The sequence below is a fragment of the Nasonia vitripennis genome, assembly GCF_009193385.2.
Source record: "Nasonia vitripennis strain AsymCx chromosome 3 unlocalized genomic scaffold, Nvit_psr_1.1 chr3_random0011, whole genome shotgun sequence".
NCBI classification, from domain to species: Eukaryota; Metazoa; Arthropoda; class Insecta; order Hymenoptera; family Pteromalidae; genus Nasonia; species Nasonia vitripennis.
Genome location: NW_022279631.1, coordinates 15,026 through 38,743, shown reverse-complemented (window position 1 = coordinate 38,743; position 23,718 = coordinate 15,026). Strand labels below are relative to the sequence as shown.

The following is a 23,718-nucleotide window of genomic DNA, read 5'->3' as shown; positions in this document are numbered from 1 at the left end:
GCCGACTGGAAGTATTGCATCATTTACAGCAGAGAAACAAGTGGCTGACCCCTGGACGCCAGTTGGTCGTAGTCGACTTGGTGCTTCTGAAGGGCGAGCTCTGCCCTCCATCCAAGTGGCCACTGGGTCGAATTACAGCGGTACATCCAGGGAAGGATGGTCTAGTTCTTGTTGTTACCATCCGTAGTGCCAATTCCGAGTTCCAGCGACCAGTTGTGAAGGTCATCTTTCTGCCCTCGGACGAGAGTGCGCAGAGGGCAGTCTCCAGCCTTCAACCTGAGTCCAGTCAAGACTGAAGAGTTTCCCAGTGTCATCAATCGAAGAGATTTTACACACAACACCTACACTGTAAACTCGCTTAGCTCGTGAATAGATAGCATCCTAGTCGAATGTTTAAATGTAGATTCATTAGAGTCTAGTTATTATTTTGTTCTTTAGTATTAGCTTTGCTAGAAATTTTGCATTAGATTATTCAAGTATATAGGCGAATTTAACATTGTTTCGAATTTATTGTAAAGTTGTTAAACTTAAATTGTTGTAAATTTGTTGTTGATCGAAGGTTCGATATAAGGATTGATTCCAAAGAAATTTTAGTGAGAACATTCGATCGGTAGAGTCATGATAGGGACTAGCTTCTCTCGAAGTAGGTTTTCCTATCTTTAAATAATGTTATGTGTTGATCGCCGGTCTCTTTGTTGCTGCGAGGCAAAGAAGGGCGGTATGTTCGAAAAATTAGACGGTTACGCCGAGAGAGAGAGAGCGAGAAGGTTCGAGAGGCGAGGTGTTATCGCTCGAATTCGAACTTATTTGCCTGCTCGCAAGGCACCGAAAAAAGCGTTGCCATGGCAACGCACGCTCACTCGCTTCTACTCTCTCTCTCTCTCTCTCTCTCTCTCTCTCTCTCTCTCTCTCTCTCTCTCTATCTCTCTCTCTCTCTCTCTCTCTCTCTCTCTATCTCTCTCTCTCTCTCTCTCTCTCTCTCTCTCTCTATCTCTCTCTCTCTCTCTCTCTCTCTCTCTCCGCCTGTTGCGCGAGCGGCCTTCTGCCGCTCTCGCTGATTGTATAGTCAGTACGTATTGCCGAAACACTGTGAGCGCACGTACTCGCCTCGCAGTGTCGTCCGTAACAATATCGTTGTTCTCGCGTCGGTACTTTAATACTGTAGCCTTCATTTCTTTCCGTAGTTTAAGCACTTGTAAATACACTCTATCTTTCAATAAATATCAAAGCCTTTTCTTACGGCATATTAATTCAAATTAACGGTTGAGAGTGTTTTTGTTTATTGCCAACTAGTCCATCGAGATCCACAAGTCTCTAACATTAGTTCGAGAGACTATAAATACATATAATATAAGTAAAAGATTTAAATACTTTTTAATTGTTTATTGTTCAATACAATAAAAATGTTGTGGAAATGATAAATGTGAAAAACTTTGAATAATTGTGTTAGAATGTAAAAAATGTGGAAATTAAAAATTTTACATTTAAATTTACAGCATCACTAACATAAAACCAGTCATAATTTTTACAAATTTTCATGATTTTTCAAAATGCTTCACATTATTACAAATTTATATTGGCAACTCAGAAAAGCGTTCTTTTTATAGTAATATTTGTGCACAGTATTTCATGTTTTCTCACAATCAGGCATATAATATCTTTGTTCTCTACGAAGACTAATACGTTTCGCGTCTTTGCCGCAAAGACCAGCACGTTCCGCGTCTTTGCCGCAAAGACTAGCACGTTTCGCGTCAAAGTAGTACATAGTAATATTTACATGCAAAGAGTCAGCTAGTATAAAAATTATTAAATTATCATAAGTATTTCTCATACTACAAATAGCATTAATTTGAGCCGTAAAACGTGCTATTTCGCGGTGAAAAGTAAAAAGTGCTAGTCTTCGAGGCGAATAACCAAATGTACTATGTCTTTGGTGCGAGATCAAAAATGTACTACTCTTCGTAGGGAGCGATGATGTATTATCTCACATTTACAAAATATTATTAAATTTAAATACTAAGATGTACAGTTTTAATGCACTCAAATTTTTGAGAGTGGAGTAATGCAACTTCTATCTAGGAGCTCCAGATCGCCAATCATTAAGTCTAGTAAGAACGCTCCATAGTTTTTGGCATTTAAGTATAAAAATGCTTTCAAACGGTGTCGGTGTTTCGGGTCAGCCATGATGGGTCACAGGGAGTGCGCGCCCAATTTTTTTTTTTTTTTTGTGTAATTCGGATTTATCAACTAACAATCACAAAGAATTGAAGTTTATCACTTTTAATTGCGTTGTAAGTAGTTAAAAATAATTTTAATGATTTGCATTAAACACGATCAAAAACGATAGAATTATATATTATTTGCGATTTTAATACTGTACATTAAAAACGATTAAAATGATTTTAATTATATGCTATTAGAAACAATTTCATTTGGCATAACATTAATTACGATTAACTATCAAACAATCCAATATAATTCAAATTTATTACTTTTAGTTATAATATAATCTTTTAAAAACGATACAATTACTTTGGATTAAACCTGACATTGTCGCATTATTTTCAGCGATTTTAAGCACATTAAAATAGATTAAAATAGTTTAAATGGAATTGGTTGTGATAATGCCAATTTTAATCTCGAGCTATCAGCAGAGTAGATGTGTATAACTTACATATACAAATACCGCATATAAACACAAAGTCTAAAACAATAAATCTTTAATCTTGCTTGCTCTGAACGTAACACTATGCCTCATAATTATAAAAATGTAAATCATTAACTCAATGATATATGGTTACTGCATCACAGAATCGACGACAAATATTGAACAAGATACTTTTACTTAATTGTAATTTATGCATTGTATTCATTAATTAAATTGTAACTAGATTATACATAGCAAATTATAACAATCATAAATAACAATCATTATTGCATTGAAAAATTAATAATAATAATAATAAAAATTAAAATAAGAACAATATTTTAATCATAATTTTAACCGAAAACAAATTTTTATGCAATTTTCAACTATAATGAAATATCAATGGCATTATACTTTGCAATAAAATGCAACAAAATTATTTATATACAAGATAAATAAGAATTTTAATAAATTAAAAATAATATACTTCACTAGTCAAGTGGCTGATAGAAAAATTCATCTGCTACAAACATCATAAACATTGAAGATCCTGCAACAATAAAATAAATTCCACAAAGTAAATGCTTAATAGAAAAAGTTTTAAACAATAATTTTTGTTTTTAATTTATAATAAATCACTTATCTAATAATTCCATTGAAGTACTTTATTGAAGGCAGGATACGCATACATGGAACACTTGTGCAATTCAACAAATTGTAAATTATATTGCATATATTGTTGGTACATAATAATATTGTTTGATAGTTATTATTTTTCTCTAATTATTAGTGATATATGTGTGTATGTATATAATTTAAAATTGAAAAGTCAAAACAAACTAAAATCTAAAATAAGTTCTAACTAAATATGGAGTGTAAACTTCAATATTAAAATTAGACAAACGATTCGACTCATAAACTACATAAATATAACTATAGAATAACACTATTAGTAATCTAAGGCAACTTCACTCCTTACACCATTTGCTAGCATGACTCCGTGGCTTTTACGGAAAATCTTAAAATTATTAATTCGCTAAAATACACCAGCTTATACTTTTAACGCACAGAATGATATAATTTGCTCCATAAATATAAATCTCATTTAACCTTATAGTAACAGAATTAAGAACTATTTAGATAAGACACACAAGTCCGAAACTATAGGCCGCAACAATACCGCGACATAAACCGTCATAAGTGTCGTACAACATGTCGTAGATGGCGTGACTGTCGTACGTTACAGTGTCGTACTGCCATTCAGGCTCCGGCATAGCCGTAGCTGCTAGACGGATGGAAGTGCTGGCTCCACTGTCGTGACTGAAGATTAGGCCCGTTACACGCAAAAAGGAACAGAAACAAATAAATACTGACCCACCACGTTAAATAAGTATTATCCCGTAGTTCAGCATTTATCAGGAATAGTTTAGTCTGTTTCCTTAGCTGAAATAATGCTATTGCGAAAAAGGTCCCGTTGGTTATTATTTTCTAATCGTATTATTAACTTATAAATATTTTATGTTATTATCATTACAATCCCTAAAATCTTTTATACACAAATCAATGGTCATGAAAATTCAACATTATTTTTTGCTGCAGCAGATCAATAAAAGTATTCGAATGAAACTGAGTAGTTTTATTTAGATTATGCAATTAATGAATCTGAAAAATTGATCTGTTTTATAAGAATACGAATTTCTTCTATAAAGCATGGTCAGTATATTGAAAATACCATCTGATAACACAACCGGTAATTAGAACAGGATAAAATAACGATGTTTCCTCTCATCATCAAGTCTTACCCCATTACAGTTTAATGAATTTATCAATAATATTTGAATATCTGCATACTTTGTGTGTGTATGTGTTCATCAGCGAACCTTTAAATATCGGCGAGTGCCTTATGTGAAAAGCAACGCGTTTCGCTTTTAGCGATGTTTTAACTTGCTGTTGCTAACGTTCCTAATGATCCCACAATTACTACGACTTTTTTATTGAGATACTTGTAACTCATTATCCCAGTTCATGAAACTGCCTCTGTCGCGGGCCATTAGTTTCTCATATAAAAAGGCCAATAAACTATCTGTACTTCTTCATTTGACAGAAGGAGTACCACCAAAGAGTATTGTAAGAAGCACATTATATATAAGTTATCTTTCGTCTCGAATTTTGTCCGCATAACTTCTGATACACGAAAATATATGTATATAAAGTTGTATAAGTTATTTGGCAGACTCACATGATTAAAAAACATTACCTTACTAACCCCATTACCGTCATTGGCTTGTATTGCAGTTGATTCTAGTACCGAGTTTCTTAATTCAAGTAAAAATGGCGGGTGAGTCAAACAGAAAAACTAGCTTTGCACCATGTTATTCTCATGTAGGTTATTCAGTTGACTTACCTATCATCTTAACAAAGATTCTTGGGTTAGGAAAATTTTTAAATAACGCTAACTGATTTCAGTGTTAAAGTGGAAGCTCAGACGTAAAACAACATGTTTCTGGCGAAATGACCCTACTGGCGAAATGTCCTATTAGCGAATTATCCTACTGGTGAAATGCCTTTTGGCGAAATGTCCCTGCTAGCGAAATGTCTCTCCTGGTGAAATGTCCTTCTTTACGTTGTGACGAGATTAGCTCGTCATCACTGTGCACAGAAGCCTCGCCTCGCTCTCGTTACTGGAGTCGCCCCAATGGCAGTAATTGCTAATATTTTGGGTGATTGTAGTAGTAACGAGAGGAGAGAGGAGTCGTGGCCAGCAGCTTCATCGCACGTCAGTTACCGGAGCAGACGACGCAATCGCACACTCGGCTGACCAGAGCGGCAACTCCCGGATCCGAGCAGCGCTGCTTTGACTCCCGCCAACGGAAGCAAGCGCGCCGAGACCACGAGGCAGCAGCGCTGGAGAGTCGGCAGTGCGGAGAGGGGGAAACCGCACGGCCAGCAGCACGACGAGTCAACATTCATTGATGCCACGTGGCGCGAGAGAATTTCGAAGTACGCGGCGCGACGAGAATTGTGTGAGTGAGAGTGAGTTTGAAAGTCGGAATTAACGCATTCTATTAGAAGTTGAGTTGTATAACTTGTGGTCAGACAAAGAGTAAATAAAAATTCTTTCTTACTTTAGTAATTAAATATTGAGCAAAGTGTTGTTTAGTCCCTAATCACCCGCTATTTCGCATAGTCGTAAGACCGAGAGTATCACCCGAAATACTTTGTGTTCGTCATTGGAACCTCCTCGCGAGGGAAAGAGTTTCACAGCCGCGGTAGAAGGCGAGAGTATTGTGTCGCGGGCAAAGTGTAGTTCGGCCTGGCGCCCTGTTATTAATAAATTCGGCCGGATTATTCTTTTATTGTCAACGTTGGTGTTCGGGAGTTGTTCGCTGGGCCTTCCATCCCAGTGAGCATCCGCCACGTTACAACGTAAAACGTCCGAATACGTGACTCATACATCCTTACATATAACAACTCTCTAGAAAGTGCAAAAAAACTTTAATTTTTTCAAAAAAAAAAACCTTCGAAAAAAAACTCTTCGCAAAAAAAAGTCCTTCGAAAAAACGTATTCAAAATTTACGTCTCTCGAAAAACCCCTAGTCTACACACACACACACGCGCGCGCGCACACATATTATAATATGGACTCACCTTTTGAGGATGTTTAGTCCCTTCATTCAGAGTTGTGTTGAAGCAATCATACACACTTCGACAGACTCTGAGTAAATAGACTCTAGAAAAATCTGCAAAAGACAGGAAGTATACACTCGTTTTTTGAGGATCGATCCTCTGAAGACTATATAATCCTCAAAATGCTGAATCGGTGCCAAAATAAATCCTCAAAAGAATAGTTATGTATAAATATCAAGTGGCACAGTAGCGCCACGAAGGCGAGTTTGGGAAGCAGACAAAGCTTTGGCGCCCGCAACACTATTCACTTTTATATTAGTGGTCGGATTTTTGATTATATAAAAAAATTGCTGATCATCACTGTTGGTAAGTTTTTTTTGGCTTACTAGAATGTTTTTTGAGCTAAATAATGATTTTCAACAAAAATATTAGTGAAAAGGCTGCTTATTTGTTAAATATGTAAGTGTATAATCCACAAATGCTAAAATCACGTTTTTCTTCTTCAGTCCGAAATTTGGTAGATCCGTTAAGTTAGCCGCAAGAAGTGTTAGGACCGTGAAGTTGACCGCATAGCTATATACAGATGGATATTGCTTTCTCAAGAAAATATAATATAATATATTACGATATTCAGAATTAAAAGGTTGCCAGTGCATACTCTGCGTTCCAGAGCAGTAACAGTAACTAGGTGGCCAGGATAGCTGATGACATGGTCCAGGTAGTTTTCGGTGTCTTGGTGTAAAAATCATTTGAGGGCGGTGTCTAGGTATACAGGGTGGCTGATTACGACGTCTAGGTGGTGCGCTCCATGGTTTGGGTGTACAGGTAAATGAATCATACGAGGACGGCGTCTAGGTTTATAGGGTGGTCGATGACAAGATCTAGGTAGTTTGCACCGTGGTTTTTCTTGTGTAGATGTAAAAATCATTCGAGGGCGTTGTCTAAGTATACATGGTGGTCGATGACGAAGTCTAGATGGTACGCTTCATAGATATTAGTGTCTGAGTATAATAATAATATATTCGTGGACAGCGTAAATTTATACCCATTCATATTTTGCTAACATACATTATCAATTATAGCTACCATACTAATATTTTACGACAGAACAATCAGTGTTTTCATGTTAGTGATGAAAATGTTACAGAAGATGCTTATACTTTATTTTTGGACAAATATAAATTACTCGAAAAATTTAATTAAAAGGACTGATATCTCTATGATCTATGATGATCTATTAGAAACAACTTTTAAGATACCTACTACGTAACTTACTATGCCCATTTCATTTTGCTTTCTGGTAATCTAAATTTTTTTTATATAGCGTGAACGCGGATTGTGAAGATATTTTTCGTGAGTCGCTTTGACCTTGTTGGTTTGTTTCATGGTATAATTACATAATTTATATTTAAAATTTTTTTATCCAACTCTAGTCGCTTCGTTGATAATATCGCGCTGTAGCCAGACTCAATCAGCTAATTGACGAGTCTTTTCCGTCTGAGGTAAGATTTGGTTGACTGAAGTTGTGTTTCGTTGAGAAGACAATAATTTGTGATTGCTATTTTTTGTGTTTTTCTGTTTTTCAATTCTGTTGTAGCCCTGAAAAGGAGCATAGTATGTGTTCGAAACGTCGGCTTTAAATAAACTCTGACCAAAGTCACTCGGCCAGACCGATTTAATCCTTAGTGAATGAATTTCTTAAACATCTCCTAAATCACTAAGATTAAAATCGTTTCTAATGCTGAATTTACGAGAGTAAAATTGTAGCATTAAAATATTGTTTTTGTTATTTTTATTTTTCATATTGGGCATCTATACAAAACCTCCATTAGAATACATAAGTGAATATGACATAGGATCTACATGTTTTCTAAAGTACAGTATATTATAAGGTGCTCTATGTTTTGAATATATACATACATCTTGATCTTCTGGTGTTTAACCATTTTCACCTATAAATACCACAGCTACTTCATCGTATTAAGCTGCGTTATATTTACGTTTATCATGATTAGAATTGCGTGTTAAATACATTATAATTTCTTTACTATTAAACTCAGCGTTGTTGTTTTTCAAACGATTTGGATTTTCCATTTCGACTTTGTGCATCATTTTGTATGATTTAGCGTACATGTTTACTTGTCAAAAATAATTATCTAATTCTTTTAATAGCATTGAAGAACATCACACATTAGTTTGTAATCGTGATTACGAGGCAATTTCGTTATCAATGATGTATAGTTGCCCATATCTTTTGGCTTCTTTTTAGTCTGGATGTAAAGTATAAATATCGTGGAAAATTTGACCACTTATTTGAATACTTCGAGGGCCTTTCCCGTAAAGAGAGCGTAGAATCTAGCTCCAAAACTTGCGAAGGCAAGTGTATTATTATATTATCTAATATTATTTTAAAAGTGTTTACTTTCGTTAGTATTTCCAGGAACTAATTCTTTTAAACGTTAAGGATAAGTGATATCGTCAGATAATACAACGTTTCCTCTATTTCAACAATGAGAAAACTTCTTATCACATAATATTTTAAATTTAAAATTTTTAGCATTATAGAATTTACATATTTCACTCATGCAACCTAAATCATTCTCCATAATGGCTGATTTATCGAAATCTAAATTGAACATGGCATCCAATTTTGTTATTGAAAATTCATTGAAATTTTTAATAGCATAACCTTTTTATACTTTATAGTTATTATTATAATAAGTAATAAACTTTTTAATTTTTTTCAGAGCTATAAACATAAATATATATACCTAATCAACTGAGCAACGTTAGGTGTGAGTTGACCCTGATAGTATATATATATATATATATATATATATATATATATATATATATATATATATATATATATATATATATATATATATATATATTAATTTTCATAATGATGCAGTACCCTTAATCAGAGAAACGTTTCGCAAGAAAAGTTTACGTTTTTTATGCCTCACTGATGAGTCTAATGAACAGGCCTAAAACGAAACGCGAAAACGTATTAAAATGGAATGAACTTAATTTCTGCTTCATTATTATTATTATTGTTCATGAGTCGGGCTTATTCAGACCACTGGATGCATGGGTCATCTCTTGGCATCCCTTAAGATTAGTTTAATCGCTATTTCAAGCGCCAATCGTCTCCCATAATGAGAAAATTCAGGGAACGTGCTTGGCCTGAACCTCATCCGTTTTTAAAAGAAGGGCGCCTTGGTGCTGCCACCTCTTTTTCACTATAGCAGGGCAGTTACACAGAAGGTGCTCAGGGGTCTCCACTTCCGTTCAGCAGAATCTGCAGAATAGGTCCCCACTTAGTCCCATTGCATGTCTATGAGCATTCAGGCTTCCGTGTCCTGTAAGGATCTCCACAGGCAGCTTGGTTCTTGCTCTTTTAAGTCCAGTCATTACTCTGGACCAGTTTTTTCGCATTGTCAGTTATCACGAAGGCTTTGGTTTTGCCACACGTGGCGATTTGACTCCAGATTTGGTTTGTCTCATTCTTCGCCCATTGCCTGATCTCCTCCTTGATGAGACTTCATCAGAGTCCGACAGCCGGCTCTGGCCCTATTAGGCTGCTCTTCGCGCCTAACTTTGCCAGGTCATCTGCTATCATGTTCCCCTTGACACCGCAGTGCCCCGGGACCCATAGTAGTGTGACCATGGCCTTGAATGCTAGTCTGTTTACGGTCTGAAAACAGTCCTATACCAGCCTAAATTTGGTGGTAAAGTTGTTTAGTGCTTGGAAAGCACTTTTGCTGTTGAAGCAGATACGCGGGTACGTGCTCTCAGCAAGTGCCACTTGCGCTGCCCACATGATCGCTGTCAGCTCCGCTTGTAGTCCGGTGGCGTGTCGACCTAACGGCGAAATTATTCGTTTGCCTTTCTGTCGTTGATATACCCCCGCTCCTGCAGTATCCTTTCTTTTGGATCCATCTGTATACCACAGGTCTCTATCATTCGGGATATTTATTCTTTTGTCATCCCATTCTCCTCTGGGTGGGATGCTTACACTATATTTCTTGTCAAACAGGAAGGCTTTGTTCATGGCGTCCGAGTTCTTCCGCAGAGTTCTTTTGTCATCCAATCCTTTTGGGAGCTGTAGTAGCTCCTGCATATTGCCTTTTCCAAATGAGTTGATGATCTTGTGCAGGGTTTGCGCAGCCACTGCAGCCAGTGTCACCCTGAATTTCTGCTTTACTCCTGGTTAATTTCGGGGTTATTACTGGTTATTTACCGTCACGTTTAGTTCATTTGTTATTATTTTTGATTATTTTTCTGTCATTTCCGGTTAACTTCCTGTCGACTTCGGATTCACTTTTAATTGACTTCCAGTTCATTTTCAGTTTGCCCCAAACCCTTTGAAGGGATAGTTTTGAGGATGAAGTAAACTTGCATCTGGGTACAACTATCAACTTGGCACATTTTAATATAATAAGAGGATATCTCAGCATTCGTATGATCAAATAACTTAACTTAGATAAAAGAAAAATCTTTAAGATATAGGGGAGAGGGGGGCGAACGCTTTTTTTGTCGCTTTATATTTTAAAACCGTTAAAAGAAAATAAAAAAATCAATCAATTAGGTTTTAAGAACTTGGATTAAGGTTGTTATACAAAAATTTTCAGCCCCCTAAAAGGCCACTGTAAAAATCCGTCTACAACTTTAACGATGCATAACTTTTATAAAATGGCCCAGGGGTGGGGCAATCCTATAACGGTCTCGGGGAAATATTATACAGATTGAATTTAAATACAGAATGGGGTGAAAAAATTAATCAGAAAATTGTACAGATAATGTTTTTAACTTTACTAGGAATGACGGAGCGCTTCGCACGCTCTTGATTCTATCTCTGTCTAATAACACTGGTAGAAAATCTACCATAAGTATTGGGCGGCACACTAACGTCTGCTAATATTTTATAAGCATGTAACATGTTACTAAATCCCTCAAAACTATTTTTTAATAAATATATTAATAATGCTCAATGTCGGTATCATTGGTTTGAATAGTGAATTTGAAGAAAAGTTCAGTATAAGAGTCAGTGGGTTTGTCTATCATTATAATGCCATTTATTTACATTATAAAAAAGCTATATAACTGAAATTTTACACATATACTTACTATGCTACCTAGAAAACATGTAACCTACATGATTATGATTTAACTGTTTTCATTCATATTTTCACATCGAGGTCTATATGAATTTTTTAATTTAGCGTCAAATTTTGCTCGTAGACAGTTACACAGAAACTACCATCTCTAGCATATTGTATTTCTGGTTTCCAGTGTATTTTTACATGAAGAAAGTGATAAGTATTTCAGCTTTTTAGTCAAGGTATTAATTGAATTTTGACTTTTAACAGTTGTGAGAGATTTTGAAACCGATACCTGTTTCTCCATTTTTGCATTTTTTCTCATTCGAAAACTAACAGGTCTAGAGAGCTCATATTTTGCATATAGATTTCTTCTGTGATTGTGAAAAGATATTTAAAGTTGAATCAACGTTAACTGAAATACTTTGGTGTTCGACTACAACACCCATGATTATTATTTAGTCGTATAGCATGAGTTTGCATTCACATCAGTGTCGGAATGGAAATTAGAAGTTTTTCAGTTAAGGTCGATTCAACTTTAAATATCTTTTCACAATCACAAAAGAAATCTATATGCAAAATATGAGCTGTCTAGACCTGTTAGTTTTCGAATGAGAAAAAATGCAAAAATGGAGAATCAGGTATCGGTCTCAAAACCTCTCACAACTATTAAAAGTCAAAATTCTAATTACTTAAAACCTTGACAAAAAAGCCAAAACATTTATCACTTTCTCCATGTAAAAATATGCTAGAAACCAGAAATACAATGTGCTAGAGATAGTAGTTTCTGCGTAACTGGCTATAAGTAAAATTTGACCTGCTCAATTAAAAAAGTCGCATGAGCCTGGATGTGAAAATATGAACGAAAACAGTTAAATCAGAATCATCTAGGTTACATATTTCTAGGTAACATAGGAAGTGGCAGTGTCATATTTTAGTTGTTTAGTAGCCTTTTTACAATTTAAAGAGCATTGTATAATGACTGAAACTTACTGACTCGGATACTGAACTTTTCTTTAAATTCACCTCTCAAACCTCACCGAGGGCGACTTTGGGCATAGATACACAGTATATCTTCAAACTCTTTATTCTTTTAATTGAACTTCTCACTGACATTTCAAAAAAAAAACTAAATAATATTTACACACTTTATTACTACTTCAAATAGGGTTAGGGTGCCACTTTTCAATACACATGTTGTAATACTACACACTCTTGGTAATGATTAATTTTTACTAAAATTTCTTGCTAGTTATATTACATATATTTTATCTGTTATCAAGGTTTCCACATTTTATTTTAAACACCTCAAACATTTCTACCAGGGTTATGAGTTATGACTGTTTTGAGGGTTATGAATTTAAAGCGCGGTTCTGATCACGTTGCCTAGGCAACCAACCAGCAACCAATCAGAATCACGTATTAAATGCTTCACAACAGAGGCCATCATTTGTTTAAGAGAGGATTATTTTATTTTTGTAAGTGCTGTGACGAAGATGAAGCTTTCATATCATATTGGCGACCCATGTCGCTAATATAGATCAGTCATCCCTTACCACAGTTTATCCAGCATTTGACAGCTTTTTTCAGCATACCGCATTTTTACTGATCTTTTTTTTAGTATCTACGAACAATTTTAAGCTATCACTAAGGTACTAAAGGCACGTTTATAAAAAATGGATTTCAAGTCCATATCTCTCTATGTTAATCTTATGTACAGTATTGCCCCGTACCTGATGTACAAACTAGCCCCAATGGTTTTAAAAAATTCAATTGTCAATATCTAGCCTTAAAACATACGTACAACAAACGACCTGGCGTAAAAATCATTCTTTAAACATGTACTTTCTTATCTCACAGATCCGCAATAATTATATTTTTTGACACGCTGGCGTATGGTCACACTGTTCCTGACTTTTAAAAGTTACAGAAAGTGTTCAAGAATTTTTCATTCACTGGCCCTGCACGCATAACCGCTGCTTACAGCAAAGTCCGACGGTATACATGTTGGTTTTGGTGAAATATGACATATATGTTACTGGCGAAGCGTTTACTCAAAAGTTATAGAAGAGTTATAGTATTGCCCCGCGTTCAAGCCTGTCCCCCTCTCCCCTACATCTTTCTAGACTAAGCGGAAAAAATTTCTGAAAAATATTAGTTTTAAATAATTAGTTATACATATGTTGATAATATGAATAAATAACTACTGATATTATCAATACATCTATCCTCATACAAAAAAAAAACAATTAGACCTGATTAAAAAAAAAAACTAATCGGTTTTAATGCATTTTTGTGATCTGAGATTTCCAAACATAAACCAATGAACATAATTATAACCGATATACACCGATTGGGCAACATTTTTCACGATGTTGTAATCGGTTAAAATAGGTTATAATAGTGTTAATTGATATATGTTCGGAAATCCTATTCCAAATTGGAAAAAATGAAATAATGTATTATGTAAAGCGTTTTAATGAAAAAAATAAGAAATTTCGACAATGTTAATTTATATTTAGTTATAAATTATATATTGTCCAAGAACATAACAGTTTGTACATTTTTTATTTAATAATAAATAATGCAAATTTATCAAAATCAACTTTTTTTTTAAATTACAAAAAAAAATGTTGCGGGCAATAAAGGTTTTTATTGCCCGCTAAAATAACTTTTTTGCCCGCCGGTCAAAAAAGAGTCACTTTAGTCCCTATTAATAGGTACGAAAAACACGAAAATCGTTCGCGTGTTACATAAAATTGATTATTATTCCTTTTAATTGGTCTAAATAATTAGTCATTGTATAAATGTTAAGGTTTAGTTTGGATTGTGACAACATCCAGGTAGATATTTTAGTTTAAAATCCAGCTTAAAATAATCGTAAAAAAATTTGCCGAGACCTGGGCTTAAACCAAGGATTTTTCGGTTGATAGACTTGCTATTTAGCCACTTAGCAAACTCATCACTTACTATAAAATCTCATAATGTAAAATACACCTTTTTTCATAACACGTGCATCGAAAACGCGCATTTCGATTACAAAAAAGTGAAGAGAAAGTACAGTTTTTCAAGCCTGAGGCGAAAGGCCTTTTTAGTGTGTACATATAAACATATAAACACACCCACACATACATATATACATATATCTGAGGCGAAAGTGTTTTTTGCCTTTCGCCCCTAGGGAAAAACACTTTTGCCTCAGATATTTGTATTATTATGTTTGTGTGCGTGTGTGTGTGTGTACTGTCGGTCCATACGACATCGAACACAATTTACATTTACAACGAAATTCTGCTATGAGATACTGGAGGACGTGAGGAGGAAGTGAGGATGATGATCGAACACAAGTGAGAGTGAAAGGCGCCGTAGGCTAGTTGTGTGATGTACTATTATGCCCGAGACTAAGCACTAATTCACATAAAAATTTCTGGTGGATTTCGTAGGTTGAGTTACTTCATCTTGTCCCTGGATCTGAATTTCGAAGCTGGAATTCGTGCTTAATCTCGAGGGTAGAAAGATTAATTCATACATCAGTTAACGCAATTTAATACAACAGCGAATTGACAATACGTTGGATTTACCATGTATACTGAATTGTAAGATTTTATAGTGAGTGATGAGTTCGCTAAGTCTTTAAGGGGACGGATACACCTTAAATTGTCAAAAAATGAAAAATCCAATTTTTTGTTTATATTTTTCCTAAATTGTTAAAAAAATGAATTAAACTATTAAATATATTCAGGTATAATGTAAAAAAGATAAAACAATGTTTATATGTACCATATTATCAGGTATGTCATTTCTTCGAAGGCCAAAATTCAGAATTTCCATTTATGAGCTACCGCAGACTTACTTAAGATTTGGGCTTCGAAAAGCTAATAGATATGCTTCAAACACATATAGTTTCCAGATTAATGTGAGGTTTTACAAACAAAATATTATTTAAAAAAGTTGTCTGGATATTAACATAAAATTTGTTACTTTTTAAAGTGTTTAAACAATTTTTGTCAATTATTGTCAGAAAACTTTCTTATCGGCAATTTTTTAAGATTATTTTGAGCTGGATTTTCAGCTGGAAAATCCGCCTAGACGTTGTCACAATCCATTGGAAAATCCATGTCGGATCTACATGGCATCCATTATTATCAGCTGGATATCTATCGGTATATTTTTAACAGGGATTTTCAGTAGGGAATATTAATTTTCAGCAATTATTAAGCCATGCTTAGTCCTTTTTTAATTCAACACTTCACCCGTTTATTTACAATTGTTTCGAATATTTTTGTTTGGTACACTAATGATTTTTCATTCGCAGGTGCACAAGAATATAGTGAAGCAGCTGCTTATATTCAAGCACAATTTGAAGCAAAAAATAAATCAACTACAAAGGAGATATACTGCCATATGACTTGTGCTACAGATACCAATAATATTCAATTTGTATTTGATGCAGTTACTGACGTGATAATTGCAAACAATCTACGAGGCTGCGGTCTATATTAATTTTCAGATAATAAATTAAATATCAAATAAAAAAATTTTCTGATTCTTAATACGTATCAAAATTTCTTTAATAGATACTTAATTTTTTTTAAATTTGTATTAAATTTACATCTTTTTCCGTATAAAATAAATAATATTTACGACAAGCTTAGTGAGAAGCAAATAGCTGTATTTTTTATTATAATTTAGACACTAAAACTCTAAATTGTAAATAGATTTTGAAATCTTCCTATCACATTGCCAACTCACAACTCGAACGAAGAATTTCGCTTTGCTACCTTCTTTTAGCGATCTGCTGTTTTACCCTAAACTCCTCTTCTCAGACACAGCAAGATGCAAATAAAAGAACCAAAATTATGTTAAACTAAACTTCCCTTAAACTATCTACACCAGGCAAAGTAAGATGCTAATATTAAAAAAAAAATTACCTAATCCTAAGACTATAAATCCACATGACTCATGACCCATGACTTTACGCTATATCTACACAATATGTCAAGGATTATCTCTAATTCAAACTCCTGCCATTTAAAACCCGATTAAAACTCCGGGCGTCTAAAGTAAGTGCGCTTGCCTTTCTCTGATGTGCCAATGTATCAGAAAAATATTCTTTTGTTCGAACACTTGCTGTGTAAGGTACGTAGATGAGTCAATTTAAGGCACATCTATCGACCAGTCATATAACAAGATTATTTTCAACTGTTGCCTGAAACTTGGTCTATAAGGGGTAAGGTGTTTAAGGTTTTTTGTTGTTTTGAGTACTTTGGTTTTATCTTTCATACTTGCATCCTATTGACTGCTTTGGATGTAAATCATGAGATAGTTTATGTGATTTATAGATTAGCTGTTCATCACCAAGATGAGCAATACGTATATTTTGTATAAGGAAAAGAAAATAAGATAATCAATAAAAATGTAGATTCGGCATTTTTATTGAATATATCCATGTTTAAATTGAATAAAGATGATGATGCATTTAAATATTTATATCATGTAATTTCATATCATTACATCTTTGATGAAAAACGAAAAAATGGAATGAAAGAAAAAACCGCTGCCAATTCTTTGGCATGTAGCTTCCTCCAACAAAATTTATAGTTCTAATAGATAAAATATTGTTCAAATATACAGTATATTAATGATTTTTAAAATACTTTTAATCTTAATTATTTTACTGAAGGAGCACCCGTCACAATATCAAATCATATAATTTTCACAAAAAAAAATTAAACTTTAATATATATATTAAAGTTTAATTTTTAATCATATACATAGAACAGTCAGCACACGCCTGTCAGTCGGTACTACAGAGAGCAGCACTAAACCAGGAATATACACTCGTCCGTCGGTACAGCAGACACTCTACCTAGGCCGCGGTATAGTAAGACTCTACAGCATGAGACTACAACCAACGCAACGACACATCGAATCAACCACGCACACAATTATAGCAGACAAGACACGTGTTATGACTCCGAAATTAAACAGGAGGTCATCCGAATGGATCAATACCGAACTTGCAACAAGAAACAAGAAGCTGACAACTGCCCACCTGGAGAAGGAAAGGTACAAGTTATGAGTGCTTGGTCTCACAAGTAGGTAACAGGCTGCGACTACCCGATAAGCTATAAATTAGCCGCGGGGAGAAGGGACGCCGACGCATTTTCCGAGCACCGCCAAAAAAGACACACCCTTCGCCCTATTCTTTTCCACACCTACATCCACCTATAAAAGCCCATGTGTGACCACGAGGAGGGGCCTTCTGCACCCGGAGTTTGAACAGACAGAGCAAAGCTCTGCCCGATCGCCAACTGACTTTTATTCTAAATTTAACTTAGTTTTTTGAGAGCATCTAAGTTTCTTAGTCCTACTTGACTTTGTGACTTACAATATTTTCACTGTAAAGAAGCTTTGTAAAGTTATTTGAGAATAAACTGAATATTATTATTAAACTCACTACATTCGAGTCTCGCGGTTTATTCAAACTTCCCGCCCCGAGAACGAGTCAACGTAGCAGCCTGCACGGAGCGTAGCTGAGCCGAGAGCCGACCAACTTCACGTCAAGGTAAGCAACTATCTTTTCCGAGCTTTATGTCGATGTGTGCATGATTGTATAAGTGTTGTGAAAGAATCTAGTCCTCACTTCCGCTTAACAGAATAGCCGACGGAGAATTAGTACAAGCGCGACCGATCATTAACACTGCATTGTTCGCTTGTGTCTACCTGCGCGTTCGCTACCTTTGCCCAAGGCGGTCGGTGTAAACCGCCGTGCTGAACTAAAGGACCTAGCTTTCTGAACAAATAACAAATATTTATATTTTACGCGTGTATTCGCTCTGTGCGGCTTACCCGGGCGTAATATAATTTGATGGTCCCTTTCCGGTTTGGGTTTTTAAACAGACGTAGCAGGAAATAAAGCAACAATGATTGCCGGTCAACCGGATAATAAAGTTTTAAACGCGGCAAAAATCTTAAAAACAAACGCAAAAATCGCAAAAACCGATTTAGACGACGATAAATGGACAATATAGCAATATATCAACTTTTTCGGAATATATAAGGAAATGAGGAGGAAGAACCGTGTGAGGCGACATAACAGACGCGTGAAACAATAATCGAACTTTTAAAAGACGTAGTAACACGTGATGAAATCGAGAAAGTAGCGAATAGTAATATTATAATAAACATAATAGGAGATCTCATAGAAGCAAAAGTTAATCCGGCAAAAATAATTAGAGCGTTAGGAGGGGACAATACAGGGAAATTAGATTATATGGAAACACTAACATTAATTGTCGATATGACTCAGGACAAAAGCAAAAAATATTTATTCGAAACTAGATGAAGACGCGTATAACTCTTCAATAAATAAAACATTTACAAGCGTGAAGGAAATGAGTAAACATTTCGAGTCACCAACGTTCGGTTTGGGAGAATCCTCTGATGAATTATTGGGCGAACTCGCGAGCATAAGGCAAGGTAAAGGGGAAAAAGTAGTAACGTATTTAAACAGACATAGAATCTTAGTTCTGAATATTGCCATATTTCTTCTTTCCATGTTCGCGACCGCTTTAATATTTACGTCTGAGCTCAACAGAGAATTAGTATATTATTTTAAAAAGGGCTTGGATTGGCCAATAAATACGCGCACTGGAGAGTATAACTACCTAAATGAAGCGATCGTAGCAGCGATACAAGTCGAGCGTGACTTTGCTTGCTATCAGGAAACTAAAGATTCGGAAAAGAATCGGCAACAAAAAACGATAATAGAGCGCAAGTAAACATAGTAATGCAGCAAAATATAGAAAAATGTCAAATTTGCGGGAGAATGAAACATACGGCAGTAAACTGTTGATACCGAAACCAAGCGCCGCAACAGGACGTGGGCCGACCGCCGAGTAGCAAGCCGCGAGAGAACAATGGGGCGGAGCCCACAAACAGGCTACCAAGCCGCACAGCCGGCGCCATGGCAAAGCAAGCCACCGCCCCCTCCGAAACCGCAGGATCAGGGAAATCAATATGTTCATAGACAAAAGCCCACCTTTGAAAATGCTAATATTCAAGGCACAGAAGTATGTAGATATTGTAAAAAAGAGGGTCACTTAATTGAAAAATGTTTAAAGAGAGAATATGTTAACAATAAAAGGCGCGAGGAACAGGGAAATGCGTCAGGCCACTCGTCGTATCAGAATGCGGGACGGGCGGCCGAACAGATGCCGCGTTCGGAACAAAATTGAAATCGTCAGAATCAGCAGTAAGCATACGGGAAGTAAGACTAAGTTCGTATGTAAAGTCACTGGCAATCGAACTAGATAATTCGTTAACGGGCGAAAAATTCTTCATTATACTAGATTCAGGCGCGGGTCCGAATTTGTTAAAGAAAAAAGAATACGGAGTAGGCGTAAAAATTAATGATGTAAGGAGACAATCGATGCGACTCAAGCACTTTCCGTGTAAGTGCGGTGTTCGTAATTGTCTTCTTATGTTCTTCGTACCCTTAGTTACGGTCGCCAGCTGTTTGTTACGTACAAGCAGGAAAACTTGTTTATTAATTGATTAATTAAAGTATATCTTCGATAATGGCTGCTGCGACATATATTACTGGTTCAGGAATATTGGAGCAAGGTCGATTATGGAGAACATAGAACACTCTATTGATTAATATTTAATAAACTTTGGATTTATTTATTTATCTGGTTCAACAATATATCGCATTGTTAATGCGGAGCACAATCACGCTCGTTAATGAGTCTGATCGCTACTAATATTTATGTGCGGAAGCTCTGTTCGCTAGAGTAGTTGATTTGTAACTAACTAGTACGGAGCTGATGCCCTCTTATATACTGTGCTGTTTGTCCAAAGAGTAGATAGGATAGATGTATCCTCTGGCCTAGGCCGTTTGGCATGTGCCGCTAGGTATATGCCATTTGATATTAATCGTTTGGCCTGGGCCGTCAGGCGTGTGCCATTTGATACCTGCCATTTAGCCTATTTGAGGTTATGTTGGGTCAGGGACTCATCCTCCCCTTACAATGAAAATGTTGAAATAAATCTTAGAGGAATCACAGCAAAAATGGCGCGAACTCTCGGGATAATCACGTTTTATTTTACACTTTTTAAAATAGAATTTCACATCGTGAATAATAACTTCCCAATAAAAGAGGACGGATTATTCGGAAGTGATTTCTTTGCACAGTCAGGAGCGAGCATCGGTTATAGAAATAATTGCCTTACAGTGCAACGAACATCATACGATACAGTTTACGGCCGATACTAAAGCGAGCGACTCTCAAGAAGACGGCGTCATGGGGAATATCTATGTTATAAATAAGAAAGAGGAGGTTAGATTAAATCAAGATTTAAATGGAGATGTAAATCATCAAACTCAGCATCAAAATCTAAATCGAAATCAGAACAAAGTTATGAATCAAATTCAAATCGAAATTCTAAATCAAAATCAAATCCAACCTCTAAATAAGAATCAAATCGAATTTCTAAATCCAAATCAAATCGAAATCCTAAATCAAAATCAAAATCAACAATTGGGTATAAGTCAAAAACCAATTGAAAAACTCGAACAAAATAAAAAATCGCATGAGAATGAAATGCAAACTAATAATCAAAAATCGAATAAAATCAATAACGCAAATATGGATGTGACGTCGGAAATAGCGCAAATATAAAAATCAAAAATAAACATTGAAAAGCCAGAGCGCAAAGAGAGACAGAGCGGTCAAAATAAAAATTACAAAAGCTGTCAGAATACAGCACTAAGCGCGGATTAAAGAAAGAAACGCGAAAAATTAAGCATTAATTTCGAAAACGAAACAAGTCCCTGGAAAAACGAAGAGGAAAGCGGAGTTGAGAGAGCGGTTGAAGCGACAGAGCCGAAGCAAACCGGGGATATAGGAACCGCGTCGGGGGGAGAGTCGGTGCGCAATAAAAATTTAGTACGGTCAGAACGAGGACAGACAAGGATAAAGAGATGGGATAATTATGAAAACTTGGTGAAAACGGAGGACTGTTGGGAAGCGTTAAAAGAAATTGAAGATTTAAAGAGGATACTCGATAAAATAATAAATGGCGAGGTGGAAATAGAGGCGATCACTTTCGCACTGCAGATACGCAACAATTCACGAGTTGGGGATGAGTATTTTCAAAGAAACGCGCACCGAGCTAGGGAATTTATTGCAGGCAATAGCGCAGAAAAAATTGCGTAGAAAACATTTTTTCGTCTTGCTAAACAAAGTACGAACGCGGCTAAAAAAATTGAGGAGGACGCGAAAAGAGAGGAAAATTTAGAAACAACCTGCCTTCCGGTGTTAATTATAACTTAAGAAAGAATAAATAAAGTAACAGAACAATTGAGACTAGAGTACATCGCGAGAGAAAAACAAATCAAAGTCCGCAAACTTGTTGCTGAGTTTAGCAATATTTTTCATGTAGAAGGAGATAAACTATCGGAAACACCGCTGTTAAAATTAACGATACCTACGACCGATGAGGTACCCGTGACGACAAAACCGTATCGGAGATTGCCGCAAGAAAGAGAAGAACAGGAGCTTCACATAAAATAATGCTCAAGGAGGGGATAGTTGAGAGATCGACATCGTCATATTGTAGCCCTTGCTTTCTAGTTCCGAAAAAAAGCCGGATTCAAAGGGCAACATTAAATATCGATAAGTAATTGATTACAACAAAGTATAAGATCAGCGAATGATCAATATCCGTTGCAAAATATATTAGGTATTTTAGATCAATTAGGAGGTGCAAAATACTTTTCGGTTTTTGATTTTAAATCAGAATATCATCAAACAGAGATCGCGAAAGAATATAGGTATATAACGGCTTTCGCGAGGCAAAGCGGCCTATATCTTTCACACGCGGTAGTTTCGCACGATGCCAGCAACTTTCTCACGCGCACTCGCTATCGCATTAGCGGGTCTCTCAAGCAATGGATTGTTCATTTACATGGACGATATCATAGTACATTTAAGCACGTTTGAAGAACAATTAGAGAGAATTAGACATTTGTTCGAGAGATTGAGAAAATATGTACTTAAATACAAGCGGATAAATGTGAATATTTAAAGAAAAAAGTATTTAGGACATGTAATATCAATAACGGGAGTAAAACCGGACCCGAGAAAAATCGAGGCAGTCAAGCCATACTCGGAACGTAAAAATAAAAAAAATGTTAAACAATTTCTGGGCTTCGTAGGTTATTATAGAAGGTTTATAGACAAGTTCGCTGATATCGAACCAACAGAAATGTTAAAAAACGACGCGGAGTTTAAATGGTTAGACGAAGCGCAAAAAGCATTCGAAATATTAAGAGATAAATTATGCGAGGAACCGATATTAGCTTTTCCAGATTTTTCTTAATCATTTACACTAGTGACAGATAGTCCGGGATATGCTATAGGAGCGGTGCTGTTAAACGGGAAACCGGGTAAAGAACATCCGGTTGCATACATGTCGCGTACTATGTACACGACGGAGAACTAAATCACGTGCTTATTTCAGAAAAAACGATCTTTCAGTCCGTCAACATGTTGAGATTCGCGCAAATCTGCAAAAGTTATCTCATGGTCGAGTCTGTTCCATCTGGAGTCAGCACTTCAAACCATCTGTTAACGAATTAGTTGAGTATCGACTTTTTTTAGCTACGAAATATGTGAGAAATCTTAGCATACGGGAAATGTGTAGTTTACACATATTTAGCACCATAAATTATTAAATCTGGCCTAACGTTAATTTAATATAAACTATTAGAAGCGGATGTTTAGGGATCTTTCATACGATGTACACGACGGAGACCTAAATCACGTGCTCACTTGCACAAAAAACGATCATTCAGTCCGTCAACATGTTGTGATTCGCGCAAATCCGCAATTGTTATCTCATAATCAAATCTGTTCCTTCTAGAGTCTGCATTCGAAACCACCTGTTAACGAATTAGTTGACTATCAACTTTTTTTAGCTACGAAATATGTGAGAAATTTTAGCATACGGGAAATGTGTAGTTTACACTTATTTAGCATCATAAATTATTAAATCTGGCGTAACGTTAATTTAATATAAACTCTTAGAAGCGGAAGTTTGGGGATTTTTAATAGAATGTACACGACGGAGACCTAAATCACTTGCTGACTTACACATAAAACGATCATTCAGTACGTCAACTTGTTGTGATTCGCGCAAATCCGCAATTGTTATCTCATAATCAAGTCTGTTCCATCTAGAGTCTGCATTCGAAACCACCTGTTAACGAATTAGTTGACTATCGACTTTTTTTTAGCTACGAAATATGTGAGAAATCTTAGCATACGGGAA

General features: G+C 35.7%; 1 protein-coding gene across 6 annotated transcripts in view; it reads left to right on the top strand.

Annotated features, from left to right (window-relative positions):
- Window positions 1-16,045, top strand: part of Gnao (guanine nucleotide-binding protein G(o) subunit alpha) — a 376,676-nt gene extending 360,631 nt beyond the window's left edge. For 3 of the 6 annotated variants that reach the window (XM_032601865.1, XM_032601868.1, XM_032601867.1), the window contains one exon: window positions 15,695-16,045. In XM_032601865.1, the coding sequence (XP_032457756.1) occupies window positions 15,695-15,882 (188 nt within the window). In that variant the 3' untranslated portion in view covers window positions 15,883-16,045. 6 annotated transcript variants of the gene reach the window in all.
- The last annotated feature ends 7,673 nt before the right edge of the window (window positions 16,046-23,718 follow it).